The 23,775-nt window shown below is 46.0% G+C and overlaps 1 protein-coding gene across 3 annotated transcripts; it reads right to left on the bottom strand.

Annotated features, from left to right (window-relative positions):
* Positions 1–1,921: 1,921 nt before the first annotated feature.
* On the bottom strand, positions 1,922–23,770 carry DHX57 (DExH-box helicase 57). 3 transcript variants are annotated; one of them, XM_068940508.1, is made up of 25 exons: positions 23,714–23,770; positions 21,461–21,675; positions 20,599–20,751; positions 20,166–20,336; positions 18,582–19,396; positions 16,913–17,109; positions 15,894–16,015; positions 15,445–15,640; positions 14,514–14,638; positions 13,184–13,317; positions 12,354–12,408; positions 11,085–11,287; positions 9,863–9,979; positions 9,402–9,498; positions 8,453–8,626; positions 7,981–8,181; positions 6,916–7,192; positions 5,606–5,701; positions 5,400–5,483; positions 5,131–5,268; positions 4,301–4,375; positions 3,686–3,820; positions 2,407–2,607; positions 2,155–2,299; positions 1,922–1,984 (listed from the first exon to the last, which is right to left on the bottom strand). In XM_068940508.1, exons 2-24 carry the CDS (start codon positions 21,664–21,666, stop codon positions 2,156–2,158), a joined length of 4,116 nt encoding a protein of 1,371 aa, XP_068796609.1. In that variant the 5' UTR covers positions 21,667–21,675; positions 23,714–23,770; the 3' UTR covers positions 1,922–1,984; position 2,155. The 3 variants fall into 3 exon arrangements, with proteins under 3 accessions (XP_068796609.1, XP_068796610.1, XP_068796611.1); XM_068940509.1 differs by lacking the exon at positions 23,714–23,770 and adding an exon at positions 22,601–23,037; XM_068940510.1 differs by lacking the exon at positions 23,714–23,770 and having other exon boundaries at positions 1,922–2,299; positions 20,166–20,331.
* Between the last annotated feature and the right edge of the window lie 5 nt (positions 23,771–23,775).

Here is a 23,775-nt window from a genome sequence, read left to right as displayed (position 1 = left end):
GCCTGGGTTTCAGGATGGGGCATGGTTACATAAAAACCCTAAAGGTTGGTTTAGCAGTAACAGGAGATCCATAAAGTGTGTGTGGGGGTGGGAAGCGGGTGGCCTCCTGTAACAGAGGGGTGGGCGCACAGCTCACTGTCAGTTACCATCTTTTCATTGTATGGATGGGCTCTGTTTCCCTTCCCAGGCTTAATACAGGCTGCCACCACAGCAAGGTGCTGGAACATTTCACAAGTGCTTCCTCCAGCTCGTCAGATGCTTCTAATTATAACTGTTAGCCAATCTGCTGTCCTTGCCCCTCACCTTCAGGATGGCTCAAATAATTAGAAGAAAAATGTAGTTGAGCAGTTAGCGTGCACCATTTAGAGCCTGCTTGAGCACTGCTTTCCAGGCACAACCCAGCGCACCCGGATGGCGGAAAAGTCCTCCCTCTCATTCGAGAGGCCAGCGGTCTTGAAAGCGTATGAAACTTGGCAGCAAACAACGGAACCTGTTCCTGTTTTCTCCACAGCCTACCTGAAAGCAAATACTGCATATTTGCTTATCCTTGTCGGAGTGACTGCCAGCCGTACGCAGAGGCAGTGCCACGTCTAGCGAGGTGTCACTTAACACAGAGCTAACGGCTGTGGGGTTTGTCTGAAAACACACAGAGCGTTCCTCTGAATGCTTTCCTATTCCCCCAGTGCTACCAGGCCTGGCAGCGCTTCGCTAGCCCCCACAGAACCAAGCGTCAGCATCTGCTACAAAACGTTTATTGCAGATGTGCAATTACAGCAATACGGTGCTACTGTTAACCCGCTCTTCCTGTAATTTTAAACAGCTACTGGAAAAGCTTAGCCTTTTGCAGTTCAACATACCTGCAGAGACCACCGTACCGAGCCAGTACTTCATTCTTGGTGCTCTCTTCCCCTTTTCTTCCTTATGCAAGGGGGTGTCTCTGTGAAACGGGGGGTCTACAAACACTTGAGTGTGTTTCTGAGAAAGCAAACTAGTCCTGAAAGGATCTGCCTCCCTCTGCTCCTTGCTGCTCAGCTTGATGGTTATTCCTAGGCAGGTTTGCTGGTACAGCCACTTCCTGTTTACTGTGATTTTCCTATTACAGATGACAGTAGTCAAAGTTATTTCACTTAAGGCACTTGCTATTATTGGCAATTGCTAAGGCAATTGCTGTTACTCCATGCAGATCAGCTACAAGTATGCAGAAGGGAAGCAGTAATATCTCATTATTACTGCAGCACTCTCCACACTCTTCTGTATCTGCCCACTCCCCAGAGCAGGAGTTTGGCTAAAAACTGCAAAACTTAAAAAACCTTGACTTCCTTTCAGCTGTATGGGGTGGCAGGAAGACTACCTCCCACCAGAAGAGTTTAACAGTGAGCAATACTGTCCACCCAAGCATCCATTTTTAATAGGCTACAGCAGTCCATCTCAGCGGTTTTGCTCTTGGCACAGTTCAGGGGGGCCTGAAAAGCAGGTCTTTCGGAGGAAGCTTCCACCCTCCTCTGCAGTTTTACAGTTTAACTAGAAGCAGTCTGCACTGGTCCAATGAATTACTCCAACTAACTGAACCACACTGTCATAGTATCTCCTTGCTAGAGGAGGCTCTGTAAACGCAGTCCGGAACCCCTTGACACGAACGAACAGGCTCCCACCTTTTTAAGGGCTTTTGATCCTTAAGCAAGTCAATTCCTGCTGAGCCAACACAGACTATCTCGCTGAAGTCTCGGCCAAAAAGCAGGAGCGAGTTCAGACCAATTTGGGGAGCGGCTTTCCAAGTCTCATGCTGCCTCCAGCTGTTACTATCACAAGCAGCAGCAAGGTAGCAAGTATTTTTTGTGAGCAGAAAGCATATTGTCAGCATAGAACTTCATGAACAAACACTTTGTTTTCTTGCTTGGAGGTTTCTATTCCTCCTGTGAGATTTTCCATTTTCCTGTTTCCCAGTTTGTACTGTAAGATACCTTCTTTTCCACAAGTAAGCTCTCTGCAAATAGTCAAAGGTTTGGAGAAAAAAAAAAAAAAAGTGAATAGTACAGTTGCCAACTTGATCTTCCAGAGATCAGCACCATGTTTTGACTATACAGAGACACTGACGTTAACTCAGTCTGTTCTCAGGCAGTAGCAAATAGCATCTTTATAGGAAAGTGTTCTCACTTTACTGTGTGGTCACAAGCTTTACAATCATGCCAATGATCCGAGATCCACGGGGGCACATGCATAAGTCCATGCTGGGGTTCTTGATTTTATCCTGCAGCAGCTGATCTAGTTCACAGCGTAGTTCTTTCACCAGCTCAGCCACCTAACGCACACAGAGAGATACAGACACGAGCGTAAGGCTCGTCTCCTGCGTTCTAAACATAAGCCCAGATCAGAACCCCTCCCAGGATTATCGCTTCTTATCATTACCTGATGCGAGGCAGCCACGAATCGGATCCATCCGTCATCAAGAGAAATGACAAATTCTCCCTTCTGCAGCTGCATGTGAACCTGCCCGCCCCCAAGGAGGACCAGCGGGTACACTGACACCATACTGCAGTCTCGAATGAACACGCGACTCGTCTTGATCTTCTCGTGATACACCAGGTAGGGACTCTCAAAGTGCCTCGTCTGGAAGGGCAGAGCCCAAAGGGCTGCAGTTAGGTATAAAGCACACGTACGCGACATCCTCGTTGCAGGGCCGCCGCCGTTAAGGAACAAAGCCAATCTACTCGCTCAGGCAAATACGGGCCTGCTTGCCTGCACAGGCCGCCTGCCGCCTCCTCTAAGGGTGCATTTCTACTCCTGACACGCACTTGCCTGAGAGACTCCCTTCACCCCGTGAGAGCTGCCGGCAAAGTCATGTCTGCCAGTTACCCCTTGCTCCTTCCCCCTTTGCAGCGGGCGTGGGAGAAATGGGCTAATTTAACAATGTTGCCTCAAGGCCCCCAGTTCTCCATTTCATGCTAAAGAAATCTGCCATGTGCAGCTGGTTTGTTATGCTCTTTCAGAATAACAGGGATGAACAGCTCACAGCCTTTATAACCCTAGAGTTAATGATGTAAGACGGCTTTTTTTAAGCAAGTATTTGATTTCCTGGAAAAGTAATGAATATGGAGACAGACTTCTTTAGACAAGCGTTACCATGTATTGTGGTAGAAGGAGAAGACCTATAATCTAAAAATTAGCTATCAGGCTAAAAAGGAAATTAACTGCATTGAGGTCAAGAAACAAGGCCATGAAGAGCCATGAATTATTTACCAGTAAATAATATTTCAGCTGGAGAGACCAAAGTCTTGTAGGGGTCAGGGTCACCTGCACGTAGGAAGGCTACCCCCGTGCGTGCAATCTCAGTCAGCGTGAGGAAAAGGCTGGAGAGTATTTTAACTGCAAAATTTTTGTGTGTAGCATTACAGACGCAGCTGTAAGAAAACACCGCCTGGGAGGTTACTGCCTCTACTAATTCTGCTCCGTAAGCTAGAGTTTAACTGTGCGCCTCAGAGGACACACTTACCTCTGACAAATACATACACCCCCCCCCCTCCACCCCACACACCATTATTTACAATCCTGACAGTAGGACTGTTCAGTCAAGGAGTTGCTTCATTTACTTACTTGTTTTTAACATCACTAGGGACCCTCACTGCTCAAACAAAGGTGATTCCTGTTATAAAAAACAGTGTGCTTTGCAGAAAAAAAGAATCCTGACCTGATAGTTCACAGAGGAAGGGTGAATGTGAACGTAACCATCGTTTTTGGTAACAAACTTCAGCTCTTCTGCTTTTGGTTGCATTTTGACTGCTCCTGCACTAGTCTTCTGGTATTTGCCCTCTGGCGTTTTCACCTACACGGTAAGGTAAATATAGTTATAAATCCACCGTACTAGAGAGCTGAATTTACTTTTTTTTTTTTAATAATTTTTTTATTTTTATCAACAATACACATTCTCAGCTGGTCACAAGTCAGGTCACTGGAGAGGGACATTACATTCCAGCTGCTGTCTAATCCTGACTGTTCATGTTCTAACCACAGACTTCTAAAAAGCTGTAATTTGAACTAGGTTCTCAGCAACATTTGCCACTGGCATCTGTGTGGCACTAAAGGCAAACCTGTAGGAACGACAGCGATATCAAACAAAGCAAACTGGAGCTCAGCTGCCCAGCCGTGACACCACAAGCAGCAAGCTTTGTCAACCCAAAGAAGATAAACCAGGCTCAAGCTCATAATGGGAAAAAAAATCTGCCAGCTTCAGAACAGAGTCAAAGCCGGCAGTGCGGATGTGCTACGCAAAAGAAGGGAAAAAGGAAAAACGCATTCTTTTTACCTGGACAACATTGGGATACAGCGCAGCACACAGCATAGCTGAGATCAGCTTGATGTTCTCTGCATTTGAATTTGCCTGTGAAATTAATGCATGTATTAGGTATTCTACAGGTAAACCAAAAGGCAAAGCCCTGCTTCTGAAATGATTTAACTGCTGAACAGTTTCCTGCTTTCGCTGCACTGCTGTACGTTACAGAGAAGGACCAGTTACTGGCGCTAAGACCTCAGGCTAGACCTAGGCTGTCTGCCCCCCACTTTCAGGCTGGAGCAAATTGGCCACCAATTATCTTGCTGCAGCTAGTGCTTAACGTAACTGCTCACTAACGTTTGGCTACAAAGCGGCTTGCCCCTGAGGGAAAAAAAGCAGAGCCCGTCCCAAGTCCGCACAGTGAGACTCTGCAACTGCCAAACCTGTATCACCTCGTCATGTCGCACTGAGAGATCTCTGGCTCAGAAGGTACCGCTTTCGGAGCATTTTCAGCCAGTGCTGACACATTTCACTGCTCCGTAATGCAGCTCTGTTCCCAAAACAAGGTCTGCACTAATGCCAAGATTCAGCACAGGTCAGGAGTTCACAGCTACAGTGAATATGTAAAGTGGAAACTGCACATCCTGCTGCACAGAACCAAGGGCATAAAAGCCCCAGCCTCAGGTCCCTGAAGCTGCATTACGATGTACAGGGCGGAAGAACAAAACAGGCGGGAGGTGCTAATGTGAGATAACAAGGCCAGGCCACGGCTGGAAGCCCACCAGGCTAGAGAAAACAGCTCGCACTCAGGCTAAGTCAAAACCTGCAGCATCTGCTCAGAGCACTGAAAGGTAGGAAATTACCTCTTCTCCTGTGGCATCCGACACACCATCTCCTCCGTGGCAACACTTCTTCTCAATGTCTCTGGCTCTTAAGCCTTCCTTCACAAACCCAATATCAGAAAGGAGTTCTGTGAATTGCCTTTTCAGACTGGCAATTTCCTACAAACAGACAAAGAACCGTGAAAGGTGCCACACTGAGGGAAAAGAGTCTTAACAGGTTGGTCATTTTAGGCACAAGGACTCTGCCTTGGCGTCTCAACCCGTCCCTGCGCAAGGCCACAAAAACTTACTTGAAGAACTCTTCCTGATAAAAAGTTCTCCCTGCAATAGTTGTAGCTTGCCTGAGAGCCCTCTTCGGTACTTAAACGCCATCCCTAATTAAGAGGGGAGGAGAAAAAAAAAAAAAAAGGCAAGCAGAAAGCTTTAATAAAATATAACAGCTTGAATTTCAGCATTGTCACAAACCTCTGACAGAGGCTCCTGGTTTTTAACTCACCTTATAGGCGTGGAGAAGAGCCAGATAGTCACTGTTTCCTACTGCAAACTCCAACTTCTTCTTGTTTGCTTCTTCCCTTTTATCCCATGGCGACACCTAGAGAGAGAGGTAGTAAGAGATTAAGGCCCTTCTTCCTCCCAGCTCAGGCAATGCACCCCAAGATCTGCACGGCACACAACCTCTGGTAGTCAGTCAGCAGCTCACAGGCCAGTCTGCAAATTCTCTCCACGGATAACGGAGAGCAGGAGGCATTCAAAAAAGCCTAGTCAACAGCAGAGCGCCTAAGCCCGTTGCCCTGTCTCCTAACAGCAAGAGACCCAAAGGTACGTTTGGGAGTGACCAGCTCACAGAAAATGCCTCCTTTAGGGCAGACCTTTCTCCATCTGCAGAAGTCCAAGATCTGTGAAAAATACCATTAAGAAAACTTAACAAGTTAATGAAGCTCAAATGAGAAGGCACATAACAACAGCTAAGGGCAGGGCAAGTCTAAAATCCACTCACTTGGGTCTGAGAGAGAGAAAGCGACAGCAACTCAGGACGTTCCAGAAGCTGGGCTTAAATCTATATCATCACCCAGAGACTTACAGCAATTAAAGTTACAAGGCTGTAGAAAAATGCCCAGCAAGGATATGGGGGAAAAATGCAATTTCATAACCAGAACAATCTGTTTCCATCTCTTTCACAACTATCCCAATATAAACCATAGCAATCAAAACTCCACTGGCAAGGAAGTCTAACTTTTCATACAAAGTCTCTACATTGGCAATAGAAGTCGCACAGAAGTAGGAGCACCAGTAAGTACAGCAGCTGATTCAAAAAGCTGAAGTGAAAGTGAACCCACAAACTGGGATCAAAACCAAACTCTGCATTCACAGCTCAGACGTGTCTCCTTCATAATTATCACGGTCCCACGATTGTTCCTAACTGCGTGTGGAATAGCGACAAATAGTCAAACCGCCAACAAATAGTGGACAAAAGATGGAAAAACACTGATTTGCAATTTTGACACCAAAGTTGGACAAAACGTACTGGCTGTGCTTCTTAGCTAAGTTAGAACTAAAAATAAGATCCACGTTATCTCTGCTGTTCACTCATAATATAAGTAACATCGCTGTCACTGCTGGCATGGTTTGGGGCATCTGCTTATAACTCTTCCCCCGAGGGCTACATTAACACATGAACAGTCTAGGCGAAAAAGGAGACTCAAAACACTCAAGAGCAGTTTGCTGCAAACTACAACAGCGTTCCCTGCTGAATGGAAACATACTGCTTTCAAAGCGCAGTACCGAGCTACGGTTCAGAATACTTACAAAAGGTGACTTAAAGGCCAGACTGGCTGCTATAGTTAGTGCAGGATCCAGGCAGCGGAAGATGGTGCCAAACAGCATTAGCTTGCCAATCCTGACATCAACAGGCAGAGAAGCCAAGTGATATCCCAAGGGGGTGAGCTTTTCATCTGAAGTTAACGCTCCCAAGTCTTGTAGCCGCAGCTTTGAGGCCCGCAAAGACTCAGTTCTCGGGGGCTCAATTAGTCGTGATAAGACAGAGTGAAGACTCTGTGCAGAAAACATCTCCAGAATCTTGATCCTTAAGGGAGGGGAAAAAAAAAAAAAAAAAAAAAAAAGGTTTAATACACTGGTCAAAACAGCAAGCTTTTATCAAAAAGCCAGGAAACACGCTCCTAAAAACATGCTCTCTAGAAGAGGGCCTGCAAGGCATAATTCAAGTCAGGAAGCAACAGGAAACAATTGCGGGGAGTTTTTACCTCATCCAACCTCATAACGTCAGTAAAAACAGATTCCCATTTAGCACACCGGGTATTTACTGATGTCTTTACCATAATAAATTGTGTTGTTTTTTTTTCTTTCCCCTCCTTTTTGTATGAAGAGGTGCACAGAGCGAGGCAGGGATAGAAGGCCTCTTTATTTAGTACTGACATGATAGCGGTACTTGATCCAAAGCGTGGCTTTACTGCACTACGCTGTGCACAAACACCAAGGGAGAGTTTACAGTGTACCAGGCAAACATCTGCAGTGGATCTGGAGAACAGGAACGCAACCGCCTCTTCTCGTGATGACAGATACACCTTTTGCCTAGCGCCCACTGAGAATTAAGGAATAGGAAGGAGGACAGGGAGAACGGGAGAAGGGTGCTGTTAGAAGGGGCTCTGGACACAGTGGCAAGTTGATAGCATGATCAAAGCAATCAACCAACAGAACTTTAAAACTCCAGCGCAAGTTTGTGGGTTTCATGATGTCAGAAAACTCCTGAGGAAAGCGAAAGCCTTGGTAATGACAATGCAGATTACTCCCTGCAGTGGAGAAAGGACATTCTGCACGCTGGCTCTTTAAGGCAATAGAGGAACAACAACTCACCTCAGACAAAGCTGCTCCAGGGGCACTCTCTGTATTTCTGGTAACTGCTGTTTTATAAGCTGATGGTTATAATGATGGCTACTAAAAAGATGAAAGCAGACTCCGGAGGCTACACGGCCTGCTCGCCCTTTCCTTTGCAAGGCATTGGCCCTGGACACAAATGTGTCTTCCAGACTTTCCATTCCTTTGCTTGGGTCGTATCTACAGGAGAGCAAGAAAAGGCTTGTGTCCACAAGCGCAGAGCGAACACACTGCAGCTCAAGCAGACAGATGCTGCCAACTTCTGAATGGACGCAACTCCCACCCCTGCCATGGGATGTGGGAACTGGTCCAGATGGGCTTCCCCCACTTCACACTAGCTTTCTGCAGATCAAGCTCCTCTCCACCTTTTCCCCAGCTCTATTGGAAAACGGAAGTTTGCAGCTCAAGTCAGTGGTTTCCAAGATTAAAAAGCCCTGAGGAATACCAGTACCTTTTCTCTTTCATTTTCCCAGAATCAATCACATAGACCACATCATCAATGGTGACAGACGTCTCCGCAATGTTTGTAGAGATGATGATTTTGGTAACTCCTACAGGAGGCTTGAGGAACACAGACTGCTGTTCTTCACTGGACAGCGAAGAATGAAGCGGATAAACAACGCACCTGGAGGGAAAATAAGAGAGCGTGCTGAGCATCGTCAGCCTTTTCCCTCCTGGTAACAGTCTGTCTGCACACGTTTGCCCAAGAAGTACTAGACACTGCATATAGCCAATGAAAGGAATATAAAAATAGCAAACCTCTCTGCCCTGTTACGGGTAAGACATGTTCCAGGGGAAGGTGCAGAAGTTTTCAGAAGAGACAAGTCTCAATAGAGACAGAGTTTTAGCTCGTCTCAATCCTGAAGAGTCCAGAGGATCCCACTTGCAATGCCAGACTAGAAGGAATCACTCCAGGCAACCTTGCCGAGGGCGTCTGTGTAAGCAATGTTTAGCCAAGGAGATCCATTTACGTCTCCATGTAACAATCTTAAGGCTGAACGCAAAAGCTACAACAACAACCACCACCACCACCACCACCGAACACGTCTCCACAGGGCTTCTGAAACAGAACAAGGGCTGAAGTGACGTCTTCAGCACTCCACTGGATCATGCAGAGCACAAAGTGGAGAACGTTAGCATCTTTGATAACAACAACTAAACTGATCACAAAATTTGACGCTTTTCACCTTCTTGGGCCGGGACGGGGGGAACACACAGAGAGCAATCCAATAAGATAGTAGAACAAGAATTACTCTGAATGGCGTCAAGATCTTCCTATCACAAGCTGTCTCACACATTCAGTGATCTTAATTTGTCCCTGAATAAAGGTAGACAATGTGCAGAAAGCTGCTCTTAATTTATGGGTAAAGACTGATAGTTTTGGAGCTTTTCTGCCTTACCTCTTGCTGTGCCTGTTATTGAAAAGAGCGTTGGACTGGAGCTGCTCATAAAGCATCTTGATTTCTGCTAGACCAGGCAAAAATATCAACACAGCACCTAGATACACGGATAAAAAAAAATTCATTCAGCAGAAAGGACAGAAGATAGTTAGCATGATATTTTATTAACGTGCAGAAGGCCCTAGGCAAAACTGCAGCTCTATTTTACAATTTCTGTACAAAAAGCACACAGGCTGTAACAATCCTTCCCCAAAGACTTTCCAGAGAAGCAGAAAATTTTCTCATCTTCCCCATCCCATGCAAACCAGAGGCTTCGCCACTCAGATAACACCTTATTTTTTCAGTAATAGTCAGTAACTACGGAAACTTAGCATTCAAAAGTTTAGCCTGGTGCTGTCTGCTCAAGCCCACACCCTCCATGAATCTACTTTTGTTTTATCTTTCAAAGACAGCGAAGTTACCTGGGGGGTATGAATGTCTGCCAGCGACTATCCACTCCAGCAAGGCTTCAATTAATTCCAGATTAACTTTGTCCAAGTCCATGACAGACATTGTTTTCAACACTGTCTTGTTAACTCCTGGCGACAAAATAAATCAAACACACAGTAAAACCATCTCCCATAAAAAGCACGCGCTGGATACACTCAGCCACAGTCTGGCTGCTCAGGCAAACACAGCTTAGTCCGAACGGCCGGCCCCCTAAGTAGCTCAGTGAGCCTCTTTCTCCCATTCCATTCTTTCCTCCACTCCAGCTCTTCCCTTCCTTTGTCACGCCTTACCAGGGCTCACGCCTACCTGGTACAGGGCCTACCCCAGGATTTGTCTCCCAGCAGAATGGCATACACGCCTTCATATGGCCATTCACAGATACCTCCAGGACTCCCTCCTCAAGCTCTCTCTTCTCCCTTCCAATGTATCTTACACCATATCGAGAGCAGACATGCAGATCTCTTTACCCTTCTAGGAAACGCATTTTCCTTTGGCGATTTCAGCACTACCGCGAAAGGACTATAACGAAAAGACAGGACTGATCATGCAATGACATTACCACCTTCACAAGTCACCTTCAGAGCCTGAGAGGCTCACCTTCTAGCCAGCATCAGAGGCTTTTATGCAAAGTCTCTCACTCGTTATCACTGAGGAGCTTACCATGAGGATCTGCAGGGAAGAACTCTTCAGGACTAAGCAGGGGGAGGACTTTGATGCTGACAGAGCGGGCAGCTAATGGAAAGGTCTGCCTGTCTTATTAAGCTGTTCACAGAACGACTAAATTTCTCCTGAAAGGCTTGTGATGCCCAAGTGACCTCCCTGCTGCGGGCAGATGGGCGCTGTGCTTTATGTAAAGCTGCCCCAGCAAGAACAGATAAAGGGAAGAAAGTGGAAGTCAACCAGGCATCTGAAACAGGATGGAAAGAGACAAAAGCTGAAAACTGTCCCCCTTCAGATGCTAAAAACCGTCTGCAACTTTCAGACAACGTGTCTGTCCCAGTTTAAGAGAACGATGGGTTCTTTTCAAGCTGGCAAGAGGTTTCTGGATCTCATCGAGAAAGTAGTGAGTGCCCTGCCTAAGCGGACAACCAAAAAACCCTGATCTATGTACATGCACTAAATATCATATGCTGGCGCACCGTGCTGGCTGGTGGATGTAATATGCCAGTTTGCTACGCTTAAGAGAGAGCTCACCTTTATATCGTGCCAGGAGCTGTTTTAGAGTTAATTTTTGGTCTGGGTCTGAATCTCTGACAGCTGCGTCAGCCTCTCCCAGCATGCCAGCCCGTCTCAGGTCCTCCTCCACTTCTTCAAAGGCAGTTCTTTTGTGTCTTCCATTCAGTTTGTTTTCTTGCTTTGTCTTGCGCCTGTAGGGACTGCTGTCCTCTAAAACATACCTGAAGGGCAGGAGAGCATTCAGCGGTGTGGAAAGAAGCCTCAGAGTCTCCTCCTGCTAATAAGCTATGGAGACAGTGAACCAAAAGTATTTATACTAAGTTCCTCTCAGACTTACAACAAGGGGTTTGCAAAACCACAGACAGTAAAAAGACTTTGCTCTTGTTTCACTTCATGCTGCTGCTCTGCCCTCCACCCCAAGGACGGTCAAAGCAGTACTTCTGAAATGATTTCAGTTTTATTGGGGGAAAGCCATGACAAAACAGGTTCTTCGCCCCCTGTGGGGGCTCTGACTTTGAGATAAGGTAGTTCCAGAACGGACCAATGCTCAAGGAAATCTTGTCACCCACAGTGCAACACTCTCTCGCGCTAGAAGGTGGTCGCTGGTCCTGAAATTTAGCGCCAAGGCTGGATGGTGGAGGGAGAGATGTCCTGCCTTCCTGAGATGTTAGTCTTTTGAAGGCTGTGGTGAGAAAGACTAGGACTGCCAACTTGATCCTAACAGTTCAATGGACAGCTGAGAGCAACTGTCTACAAGCGATTTACAGTGGCTAATCAATTCACTATCTGGAATATCTGAGTTGCTCTGACTCTCCAGTAACTACAACCGATCACAGGGATCTTCGTCTCACCTTCTGCTGGGACGTAGGGTTTACATAAAAGCATTTGTCTGGTATCCTGCATTTTTCACCTTCCATGCTGAAATCTACCTTCACGTCTCTTTTGCTTCCCAACGTCTAACCACCACTGAGACAAGCGACGAGGAGAGAAGTTTGTCAACACATAAGCAGCGACAAACTCTTCGTGGCAAAGGTCACCTCTTCTCGAGTAACTATGCAGTATCTAATGCAGAAAGGCTTGTTTGGGGCTGGGGCCCTAGACCCCGCTGCAGTATGAGAAGCATGCTTTAGATTCAGCGCTTTAACAGAACTCTAAGGCTGCAGGTGATGGTGGGGATTTGGGAGGATTTCGCTTTTAAATTCACACACAGTGAATTCACACGTAGCGCAGTCTCAAGGTCAGTAGTGCAACTTCAAACACATCTAAGCATGCCTGGCACTGTCATACCTTGTCATTGCAATCACATCTTCCAGAAAAAACTGATCCACAGGAAACGTTCGGCCTAAAGGGGAGCGCGAGAGTAATAAATCGACATGCCACACAACACGCAGGAAAGAGGTAAAAAAACAAGAGGTGCTATTATTCCATACCTTGGTTCCACAACTTTAATCCCTACCCCACCTCTGTGACCTAAAAGGGAACGTGCAGCTCTGAGATCTATACTACAGTCTTCCATGCAGCTTCTGTCTAGAAAAGCAGTGGATGTTTTCCTAGCATGGTGTGGTAACGTGCACTCACTCTCTGTCAGAGAAGGGCCGATACACTTTTGGCAACACATGCATCAGACTAAGCGCTTCTATGATGCTCCACGTAGTAACGGAGCAATTCAAAAGGCACGTTTGGCTAAATGTGTACGCATTCAACTAGATCCTCTCACTGCTGCTTGTTCACAAGGATAGAGCAGAGTTTTCGGTTGTGGTGAAACTAGCTCAGAGAACTGTGCCATATAATTCTTGTCATTTTGGCTTTCGGGAAAGAAAATTCTACTGGAATTGAGAGAACACCAAAAGGCTCTATTTCCACATCTCCTTTCCAAGGAAGGTCATTAGTCTTTCTTTATAAGTCCTTGGACTCATAGCTCTTGCATAAAACCTCATCTTGCCCTTTCGCAAATTAGCCCTTGTTTGTAGCTTGAGTCAGCGAGATCTGCTCCCCGTTTAAGACCGTAACTTGCAAAGGAATAAAGAAACACTTCACAAGCAGTAAAACTGAAACCAAACCTCTAAAACAGTGCATGTAACAGATAATAAAAACGACTTTTTTTTTTTTTTTTTCACCTGGTATGTTAATAATTGGACAGGAGTGAAAGTACTGAGAAAAAAGCTCTGCATTCAAGGTGGCGCTCATTAGTATAATGCGCAGGTCTGGTCTCTGAAACATTATGTCCTTCAAAACCAGCAGCAAGAAGTCACTGAAGAAAACAAGCAAAAGACATTAAAATTCCTTCAGTGTTAACTTTCAGATTTCTCTTCTTTCTCCCCGTTCTGTCCACTTTCATGGTTTTCCCAATAGCACAGCTGTACTATCACATCAATAGCATGAGCTTCGCAGAATGGCTGGCAGCTAATAATGCAGTCAATTAACGGATGCCAATCTACTTACTTTTTAGCTGTCCCTTACTAGCGTGTCAGGATTACTTGGCAATTTTATTTAAACAACAAAAAGCTTCAGCTGCCCTCTAAAATAGTTACACTAACATTAATGACAACACAAGAGCATTAGATAACAAATTAACTCAAAGTAACAGGTGAATTTGCTTTTTGCTCCTTCCCCACTGGAAGGAGTTACTCAAACTTATCCACTGTTCCTAGTTCACTGTATTCTCCCCTACGTATTACTAGCTTTTGTGCCATGTCTAGAAGATTGGCTTAAAGCGATTTTAGACCAGGAGGAAGAAGAATCCTCAAGAGATGCAAGTCCTTTTATCAGGTCAAAAATATAATCCGAGCTGTAGATTAACAGGTCACAGTCAAAGCCTCCTCAAAATCCGCTAAATTTCAGTGTTCCACAAGGAAAACACCCAAGAAAAGGGCTTGCGTCACTCATTTTACAGAGAAAGCGACAGACATTGTCATTTGCCTGGCATTAGCAGATAAGTGGGGCATAACTGCAGGAGGCTGGAGCAGGACAGGATGAGGAATGCATAGCACCAGTAAAATCTAGCCTGGAAAATAAAGCGAGCACTTGTCTTTGGCAGGTGCTTTACTGAAATCTGTGTCAGGATAAACAGTTCCCAAAAGGGTATGTGAAGAATTAGGATATTGGGCGAAAGCTGAAACAGGGGAGGAATAAGGTCATCAGGACCAAATGATTGTGGTTAAAAAGTTACTTCTTAACCCGTATGCCCCACCTTAAATCTCTTTTCAAAGCAACTGCAATGAGATGAGCATAGAATATCTGATAGAGATGCGCTTTCTTTGCAAACTGCTGCAACGCAACTCCATGTCGGCCAAAGACAAGAAGCTAAAACCTGACTCCTTCCATCGTCCCACGCACAGATTACTGCCACAGGATCATCAAGTCTGACTTCAGTTATTTGCATCTTAGTCACCTCGGTGCTCCTGATTGAGTGTACTCATTTTGCTTATGGGATAAAGGATTATTTACCTTTCTTCTGTTCTTTCATGAACTTCATCCACAATAACATGTGTGACTCCCTGCAAAGTCAGATCTCCTTCCAGCCTTCTCAGCAGCACGCCAGTAGTGCAGTACAAGAGTCTGGTAGCTGATGACTTGAATGTATGAAGTGTTAATAATACAGTTACTAATGCAATCATATCATCACATGATATGTACTGATAAATAAATTTAACAAGACAAAGGCACAAAGCATTTAGTTGGACTTTGCGCAATTTAAAATAGCGCAGAGGGAGCATGTGTTGCTGTAAAACATTCGGTTCCAGCTGAGTGCCAGGTTTTGAAAGAAAGGGAACAAACAATTCTTGCTGGAAACTGCGCTGAAGATTTTTCATTTCCATATTAGTGCTGATTAAAACTCAGAGCATCTGCTCCTTACCAAGGAGCATCACTGTAAGGGGAAAACACAAAATCTTAACTAAGTTCTTTTCCATGGAAGTGGCTGTGTGTGAACTCAGCTCTCTCTCCCTGGAATGATTCAGTGAATCTCTTTAACACATTCCTTGGAAAAAGCAATCAGCCGGAACACAGACAGAACTTCACTTCCAGGACAGTAGTTTAAATTCAACCCCCCCTTCTGGTTGACTGAAGCTGTACAGTTCAGGCTCCGCTTGGAGACAAATGGAAATACCTCGCCCAACCTTCCAGGAGACAGAAGCATTACTAATACTCTCAGACCCTTCATCCACTGTCTCAGCAGAGAGTGAAACGACAACACAGCAAAGCACTCTCACGCTGTAAAGTGGGCTATGCAAGTTGGGATGAGATAAAAAGAGAGGAGCAATAGGGACTTGCTGATCTTACTACACGATGGATAAAGGACGGAGACTCTGCGTGCCGGACAAACACTAAACACATTTTAACAGAACTAAATGAAAACTAACAAATAAACCATACACACCTTTACACTTTCTAGTCGGATCTGATATCCGACAGTGACCCCGATCCTTTCGGTTCTTTCTTTGGCTACGCGTTCAGCCACAGAAATGGCAGAGATCCTGCGAGGCTGAGTACAGATGATGTTTGCAACTCTGTTTGGAGAGCCTTGCAACGAAGCATCCAAAATAAACTGAGGAATCTGAGTGGTTTTCCCACATCTGCATGACAAAAACAGGAATCAATAAAAACAAGAAAACCCAAACCTTCTATCCACGTAAATTAAGATGATCTGACTCCACTTGAAAAGTGCTTTGTTTCATTAATGCCACACTGCACACAAACATCATCCAGGATTCCTGCCACCGGTTATGAACAGACCATGACCCTTATCTTTCCAGGACATGGTTACGTTGTACATTCTTCTGTGCGCAGTTTGATATATAAACTCTACGTGGCAAGTCACGCTCTTACCCTGTCATGCCACTCACAACAAGAACTTGGTGGCTATTCAGCAAATCAAGGATGGTTTCTCTTTCTTGCCACGCAGGGAGCTTCTGTCTTTCTTGCAACATGGACTGGAAGTGCCTAGAAGACTGACACACAAAAATAATTAAGAAAAGTTGGTATCTACGGTTAGTCCTGCCCCTAAGTTCATCGATTTTTAGATGATGTAAATGGTCCTTTTGGCCTTAGTCTGACCTCCTGCATAAAATAAACTACAGAATGTTCTTCTGGCATCAAGCTTGCCTATAAAATAGAGTAAAAGGATATTTTCTAAAACGCCAGCTGAACTTCAACTGAATTTCAATGATTTGCCACATTCCCCTAGTGAGTTGATCCTGTATTCAATTATTCTGGTAAAATCTTGCATTTATTTGCAGTCTGAACTCATCCAAGATTTGCAAGCTCTCCTTCGGATGCCTAATGCCTCCTTAATGCATCCTGCTGCAGAACTACAGCTGCTGTTATTCTTAGAGGTATCTGCAATATCTTAGCAAGAAGTAGTCCGAGCAATCTTTTACCAAAACATCTAATCTGAGACTCAGATGTAAGGTTCCCAGATAAAAACTGCAGTTAATTGTGCTCTTCTAACTCTCTGATAGTGATAAAACTCAGCTTTGACAGAGACCAAGACTCCCTGCAGGTTGCTCGAAACAGTGGAGTCACCTTTCCCATGAATGGCTTCTGCATCTAGAACAAATGCATTTTGTTTGCAATAGATTAATTTAAAAAAAAAAAAGTCAAACTAGCCTATAACTCTTCCAAAACAGTATCTTTTACACTGCATATTTCTTTCTTTACCGGGAGGAAGTGTGTAACAGTTGGCAGATGCTGGAAACATTGTTTGCTGAACTACTGGAAGACAAGCAGCTTGGTAGTAAGAACACCACTGAAGTGGAACAGAACTGTTTTGATAGTCTCTTGTTTAAACATACTTTTTTCTAAAGCAAGTAAGTGTGAAAATAGATACTCTTTTCTGTACACTGTACCTTTTTCAGACGAAACTGCTTGCAGATTTTAACATTTTCATTATACAGAGACTTTGCCTGCATATCATACTTTTTGGAAAGCTTTTTCTTGAGGTTTACGTAACTCTCATTCTCCACAACGACTTGGTCAGGCTCATCCTCCTCCTCCTCCTCCTCCGCCACTTCCTCCTCCTCCTGAGGCTCTGACACTACAGAGACTTGAGACAGAAAACGCAGTTAGTTATTCGTATCATCAAGGAACAGGACCTCCCTCAGCACTATAGAAAAATCAAGAGCCACGTGGTGCAGGAGCGTTCTCAGTAGAGAATCTTGCTAGATTAGAGGTAGGGATGTGCAGGACTGTTTTTGACATGCATTTAGCTCAACACTACCAGCAAACCTCCCCCGACCCTGTCAAACAAGCCACCACTTCTCCAACTCCAACCCACTTGTTACTACCCCTGCACCAGCTCTGTGCTCTGCAGCACCCTGGTTTGGGTGGCCACACGGAGAACCAGACTAAGTAACTGGTTTGGCTGGAAAAAATAAAAACCACCCTCCCATGCCCAACAAACAGAAAACCCCTTCCCCTTCTTGAACGCTTTTCATCTGCTTCAACTTCCCTGTCCAATTCACCACATGACCACTTGTACGTAGCACAAGACTGAGATGGCAGTGCCAGCTTAAATGAATTACAACTACGCCGTAACATTTTTAGGCCGCTGCAAAATACTTACTGGACCAGGTACTTCGGTGGCCTACTTCTTATCAGTTTAAGGGGAATTTGCTCACACAACAAGCCAGCCCTCAAAAGTTTTGAGGCTGTATTTATCAAAAAAAGAAGGTATTTTATAACATAAAGAAGATTATCTGAAACCTCTATTCAATTTCAATTTCTGGAACAAAGCTATCCTTCTGTGGAGATGTTTGAAAAAAAAAAAAAAAACCAGTGGTTTTACGACAATCAAAAAAATTAGGTTGTCATCATTTAGGTGCTCTAAAATGTGATGCAATTATTCTTGCAAGCTCTCTTTAACAAAGTTTGCCTTAGATGAGGCAGCACCGGAAGTGGGAGCTAGGAAGTCATCTATGCCGTTCAGTTGCTGTCACTCTGCCATAAATGACTGGGGGTGCCACCTCTTCCCCTGTGAGGTCAACCTAGCTGCGTGCGCATGCAAAAAAGAGATGATACCGTAGGAAACATTCCAGACGTGCTTGAAACGTTTACTCTAACTTTACAAAATTAATTTAGGGTAAGGGCTAGTAATTTCTTTTTTCTTTTTTTTTTTTTTTTTTAAATTTCTAGATGTTTCCGAATTGGTGAGTAGCAGAAGTGCCAAAGCTTGCAGACAACCTTCCCCAATCCCTTCCAAGTGCAGGTCTGTAGTATTTTGGTGAACTCACACCCACTCTCTCAATTTTTAGCAACTGTGTGGAAACGGGCCTCATTCACTCCACAAACCAAAACTCATTAACTGTGCACTCCTTTCACTCAGTTCTTGCAAACCGAAAACCTTTCTGCTGCACCTCTGTTAAGGAAGGGACTTCCGGAGGCACAGGCAGATTATGGATCTGGCTCACTGCATGACCATAACCTCCAGAAATAGATTGGGAACAGATGCCTGAATTGTGCTCTCCACCTTCTCTCGACTGCTCTCAGCCCAGAAGCGAGGAGGGAAATTTGGTGTACCTTCCGACATTTGATTTGAACCGGACGAACCATCTGCACGCGGCCTCACTGAAGGCGTTGCCAGCAGGGACAGAGGAGGAACGCTATACTTGTGGTGAGTATTTTTAAGCAACTCGCTTATTTCAGATTCATCTTCTAAGGAAGTCACTAACGCATACACCACTGGTTCGCTAGACTCCGCAGCTACCAAGGCTTTTCCAAAGAGGAACTCAGCAATGTGTAAACGACAAGCAAGAGGTAGATTCTCATTGGTGGAATAAAATGCCACGAGAGGTGCCTGGAGCGGATACTTGTTTTCTTCAGGAAATCTTATTTCAAGTTCATACATGGGAGAGTCATCACTGTTAGGTCTGAGATGGGCATCATCTACACAGCTCTTGGCTGGTCTTAGAGGGTGATCTGGAGGAACTTCATGTCTGAATCTGCATTTTGAACCAAACCTGCAGCCTCCTTGAAGATAAAATTTACATATTTCTTGTGAAGTCTGCTTTGTTGTTTCTCTAGTACCACTACCCTTTTGTTTAGATTTGCTGAGCCTGTTTGTTAGGTACTCCAGCTCCAAACCAAAAGTCCAAACTCTGTTTTGAATTCTTTCCACAAATTTTTCTCCGTAGATTGACCGGAGGACAAAAGCTTCTTCTTGTCTCTGCTCTAAACATTCTCCTCGACTGGCCTGAGCAGCCGCTGCAGAAACCTGCATCTTCTCTCCGTATCTTTCTGCAAAGCACTGCAACAGCAAATACTCCAGTGATGCCCCAATATTACCGTTGCAGGATCTCAGCACTGTCCTACAATGCTCCCTGTCGAAACCATACCTGCAACAAAACAGACAAAACATGACCACTGGTGAGAGACAGAGACTTGCAGGAAGCAAAATAATCACAGATCTGCTCGATTAGGCTTACAGTAAGGACACACGCATGGCACGAGACACTATCTATTTAAAGAACCCCAGTGCTTACGCTATTTTAAATGACCATGGCAGGCAGCAGGTTTTGGTGTCTCGAAGTGCCAGGCTGTTGTTTAGAAGGTGACAAAGTAGGTTACGACCGTCAAGGAGGCAACCGTCTCACACCGCCAAAAGTAACACGTAAGAGCTACAGGATTAGATTCCCCAGTTGCACCCACAAATTCAACTCTTCAGAAAAAGCTGAGTGCTCTCACACAGGAAGCGCTAACAAAAACCAAACAATCAACCAAACCCCCCAAAAAGAGTTAATAAATGCTTGTATCTGAGCAAAAAGGATGAAGAAAGCTTGCAAGGTTTTGAAATGATATCTACCTGCAAAAAGCATTCATCACTGAGCAATGCTGCCTTAGCTTTCACAATATGTATTCTATTTTCTTGGCAAAAGAACTGAAAGCTTCACTGAAAAAAAGGCTAGAATGATTTCTTTTCATAAAACCTTTATTTTAATCCTCAACTAGTTGAGGATTAAATTAATGGGAGACACAATCCTAGCAGTTCTGCACACACAACTTCCCTGGAGTCAGGAGGAATTCCAGGCACCAACGGCTCACAGTACTGAACCTAGAGCAATTTACCTCTTCAGGATACAAACTATGCACTGTGAAAAGCATCACCTGGAGAGTTTATGCACAGCAAACGGAGACACCTCACTTTCCACAATTTTGTGTTCAGTTGGTTCAGCAGAAGACCTTGGAGTTATGTCAGAAACCTCTTGATCTGTTGACCAGAACTGCTCATCATCAAGATAATCAGGTTCATCATCATCTTCACCAGAACCAGCTACTCTGATTAAAAAAAAAAAAGTTATTAAATTTTAAAAGAAAACAGAATTATACTGCTGATTAGACACAAAACTCTGCTATTCACGTACATGAGGAACTCTACTGCTCCTTTCCCTGAGTTCATACTGCACAGGAAACAAAAGCAGACTCAAGAACAGAGGATTTAAGACCAAATTAAAAGTTAAGGGAAAAAAGAATACTGCTTTAATTTCTAACAGCACGCTCATCCAGAACAGCTAGAAGTAGTGCCTCTATTTAAACTAACTCTGATTCAGGCGCCAGCTCCTGCCCTTGAAGCTCTCGAAGAAGTTCTTTCACTCTTCTCTGGTTCTCTGACGTCATGTGTATGGTCTGCAGAGGCATTCTGGCTTCAGCTCTCTGTCTCGTTTGCCCTCCTCTTCTGGCAGGGGCACTCGATCTACAAATTAAAATAAAAATAAAACAAAACAATGACTGTTATTTGCCTGGCTGAAATAACGTGGACTGAACAGATAAGCGAAGCTGAACTTTAGGACGCAGCCCTGTATTTCTAAACAAGAAAACTAAAATAAGACGCTTCTGTCATCTAAAGAGCATTTAGTTAGGTTCATCTTTACATGATCAGGGTGTCTGTGCACATGCATACACTCATTTTATCCTATGCCAAGTCCATACTGAGCTAATAAATGCTTTGCTAGATAAAGGTGAGCTCAGACTACAGTACAAGCAAGTATTTCTGGGCCTGACTGGCTACAGGACATTCAACAAATTTATTCTAAATTGTTTATTTTCCACAGTCCAACTTCACCTCTGTAACACCCCAAAATGATTATCCTGTGTTTACTAGTGTGTTCTGATCAAGGATGCTCTGAAATTACTTTTCAGGCAAGGAAGAAAATTAACAGAGAGGTTCAAATCTTAAAAACGAAAACAAAACAAAAAACAAAACCAAAAAACCATTCATAGCTACAAAATGGTTAACAACGCGAATTAGAACAGACATGTTAAAGTAGCTTTACACTGCAACAGCTTTAGCTTGAATATTTAAGCATCCCTTTGCACTTCTGCACATTCGAAAACGTCCAAAAAGCAGCTCCAAAATATCCCAAACACCTTTGCAGCAAATACCCTCAAATTAATGGAAGAACCTGGATTCCAGCCTTGGTTCCTCGAAGAGGCAAAAATCATCTCCATCGTCCCAAAGTTTTGTTGAACATTTCCTATTTCCACCAAGTTGAGACTTGTTTGAATGGCGGCTGCTGCTGCCTCCTCCTCTCCCTCCTCCTCCTCCTCTTCCTTTTCCTCTTCCTCCTCCTCTGTTGGGCTTTCCTCTCCTCTTCCCTGCTGAACTCATGTTGTCTTGCTGGAGAAGAAAATAATGCCGCTCAGTTATGAGGATGATTTAGCGTGCCACAAGGGACTTGGTACATGCTACTTCAGTTGTTTTTTCCATATGACAAGAGGGGATTCCCTCTCAAACTGCAGTTAACTACCTACCCGTTCTCATTATTTGTACACCCTTGAAGTAAAATACGTTCTTCCAGAACGTTGTTAAACAAATTCAGCTTAAAAAACAAAAGGGATCCTATTTTCCCTCACAGCTTTTCTAAGCAAGAAGCGCAGGGCCTCTGAAAAAATACTGAGCCTAGCAGCACTGCTGTCCAGCCCTGGAACTCCAGTTCTGTCTCCCTGATGGGATTTCCTTGGATACAGGTGAGCAAAGGACTAAACTTTGGGGGGACCTTCACAGAGGAGAGCACGGTGCGCCCTGCCACTTTTCCACTCCGGAGTTTGCAGGGCTGGGAGCGAAAGGTCAAGGGAAGTTGAAGTCAGAAATCCAATGTGTTTCCACATCAGCCTGCTCCTGACCCATTCCCCCTCTGCACGAGGCTGCCCAGATGGATGAATGCTCAGTGGAGCCCGGGGCAGAGGAGACGATTATGGACCTTTTCCAGAAAACAGGGACCCTCCTCTCCTTCCCACAGCGGGATCTTCAGCGGCATTGACGTAACAGGCCCCTACGTTTAAAGCCATCATTGCAAGCGACAACAGAACGGCACAACACTAACGTCTGCCCCAGCTGCATACTGACTGCACTACGCTCCTGCAAAAAGGAAGCTGTGCGGGCACAGGCGAGCAGCTCCGGGCGGTCCGGCAGGGCTTACTACCCAGATCTTTGCATTGGGGTCGCCAGAGCTAGGACAAGGACTAACGGAGCCATGAATGAGCAACAGCTCAAATGAGGGCTCCGAGAGTGGCAACAGCTCTAGACTTGGAAAGAAGCAAACCTCCTTTTTGTAGCAGCTCTCTGCGCTGGCGATCAACCAGGACTAGGCAGGATTTTAACAGAGGAGTGGACTCCACTCAGGGCCTGAACGTGCACACAGCAGCCTGGTGCAACTGAGGGGGACTGTGGGCAGCATGTCCTACTGCAGCTAGTCACAGGCACTGCAGCGGTCCCCAGGGACGCTGCCAGGTAGGGTTGGGGGTCTCCTTCCCCTCGATGCACAGCACAGAGCCCACGGCAAAGCACAGCACCACTCCCCACACCGGGGGCACCCTGTCTCGTGACCCCTCCACAGACTCCAGCGTCCCCCTGTGTTCACCAGGGACCACAGCCTCACCCACCTCCTTGGGCTGTCTGACCACCCTGTGCTGCTGAGGGCCGCCCCGGGGGCCCACCCAGCCCTGTGGCCGAATGCTGCCCTCCGTGGGCCCAGGAGCCTCCTTCCTCCTCCCACCCATACCCCACAGGGGCCGCCACGCTTGTCCCCCCAACCGCCTTCCTAGCCCCTGACACCCTGGGGATCCCCAACACCTCCCCCCCCAACAGTGCCGGCCCTCCTTCCTGCCCCAGACCCACTGGGGACCCCCAACGCCTCCCTCCACCCCCCAGGGACCCTGCTGCACACCCCCTCAATCCCGGCCCTCCTTCCTCCCCCAGACCCACTGGGGACCCCCAACACCTCCCTCCACCCCCCAGGGACCCTGCTGCACACCCCCCCCCATCCCGGCCCTCCTTCCTCCCCCAGACCCACTGGGGACCCCCAACACCTCCCTCCACCCCCCAGGGACCCTGCTGCACACCCCCTCAATCCCGGCCCTCCTTCCTCCCCCAGACCCACTGGGGATCCCCAACACCTCCCTCCACCCCCCAGGGACCCTGCTGCACACCCCCCACTCTTAACCTCCCCCCCCTTCCTGCCCCCTGGGGATCCCCAACACCTCCCTCCACCCCCCCCACTCCCCACCCCCCTTCCTGCCCCAGACCCCTCTGGGGACCCCCAACGCCTCCCTCCATTCCCCCCCCCCCGAGACCCCGCTGCAGCCCCCTCCCCACTCCTGGCGGGGCCCACAAACGCTCCCGGGGGCCGATGGTTGCCTCCGCCCTCCCTCCCTACCTCTCGGGCCGGCTCGGCCCCGGCCGGCTGACCCGGAAGCGCCCGCGCTGCCCTTCCGGGTC

This window comes from Struthio camelus, chromosome 3, assembly GCF_040807025.1.
Source record: "Struthio camelus isolate bStrCam1 chromosome 3, bStrCam1.hap1, whole genome shotgun sequence".
Lineage (NCBI taxonomy): Eukaryota > Metazoa > Chordata > Aves > Struthioniformes > Struthionidae > Struthio > Struthio camelus.
The sequence above is the reverse complement of the archived record's forward strand: the minus strand, read 5'-3'. Positions and strand labels throughout refer to the sequence as shown.

What these genes read in the sequence shown, in the direction of transcription:
- DHX57 (XM_068940508.1), bottom strand. Translation starts at nt 21,666, where the DNA reads ATGAGTTCAGCAGGGAAGAGGAGAGGAAAGCCCAACAGAGGAGGAGGA. An exon ending in GAGCTGGCGCCTGAATCAGA is followed by an intron (nt 20,337 to 20,598) that starts GTTAGTTTAAAT and finishes TTTTTTAATCAG; the next exon opens with AGTAGCTGGTTCTGGTGAAG. An exon ending in TCCGACTAGAAAGTGTAAAG is followed by an intron (nt 14,639 to 15,444) that starts GTGTGTATGGTT and finishes CATACATTCAAG; the next exon opens with TCATCAGCTACCAGACTCTT.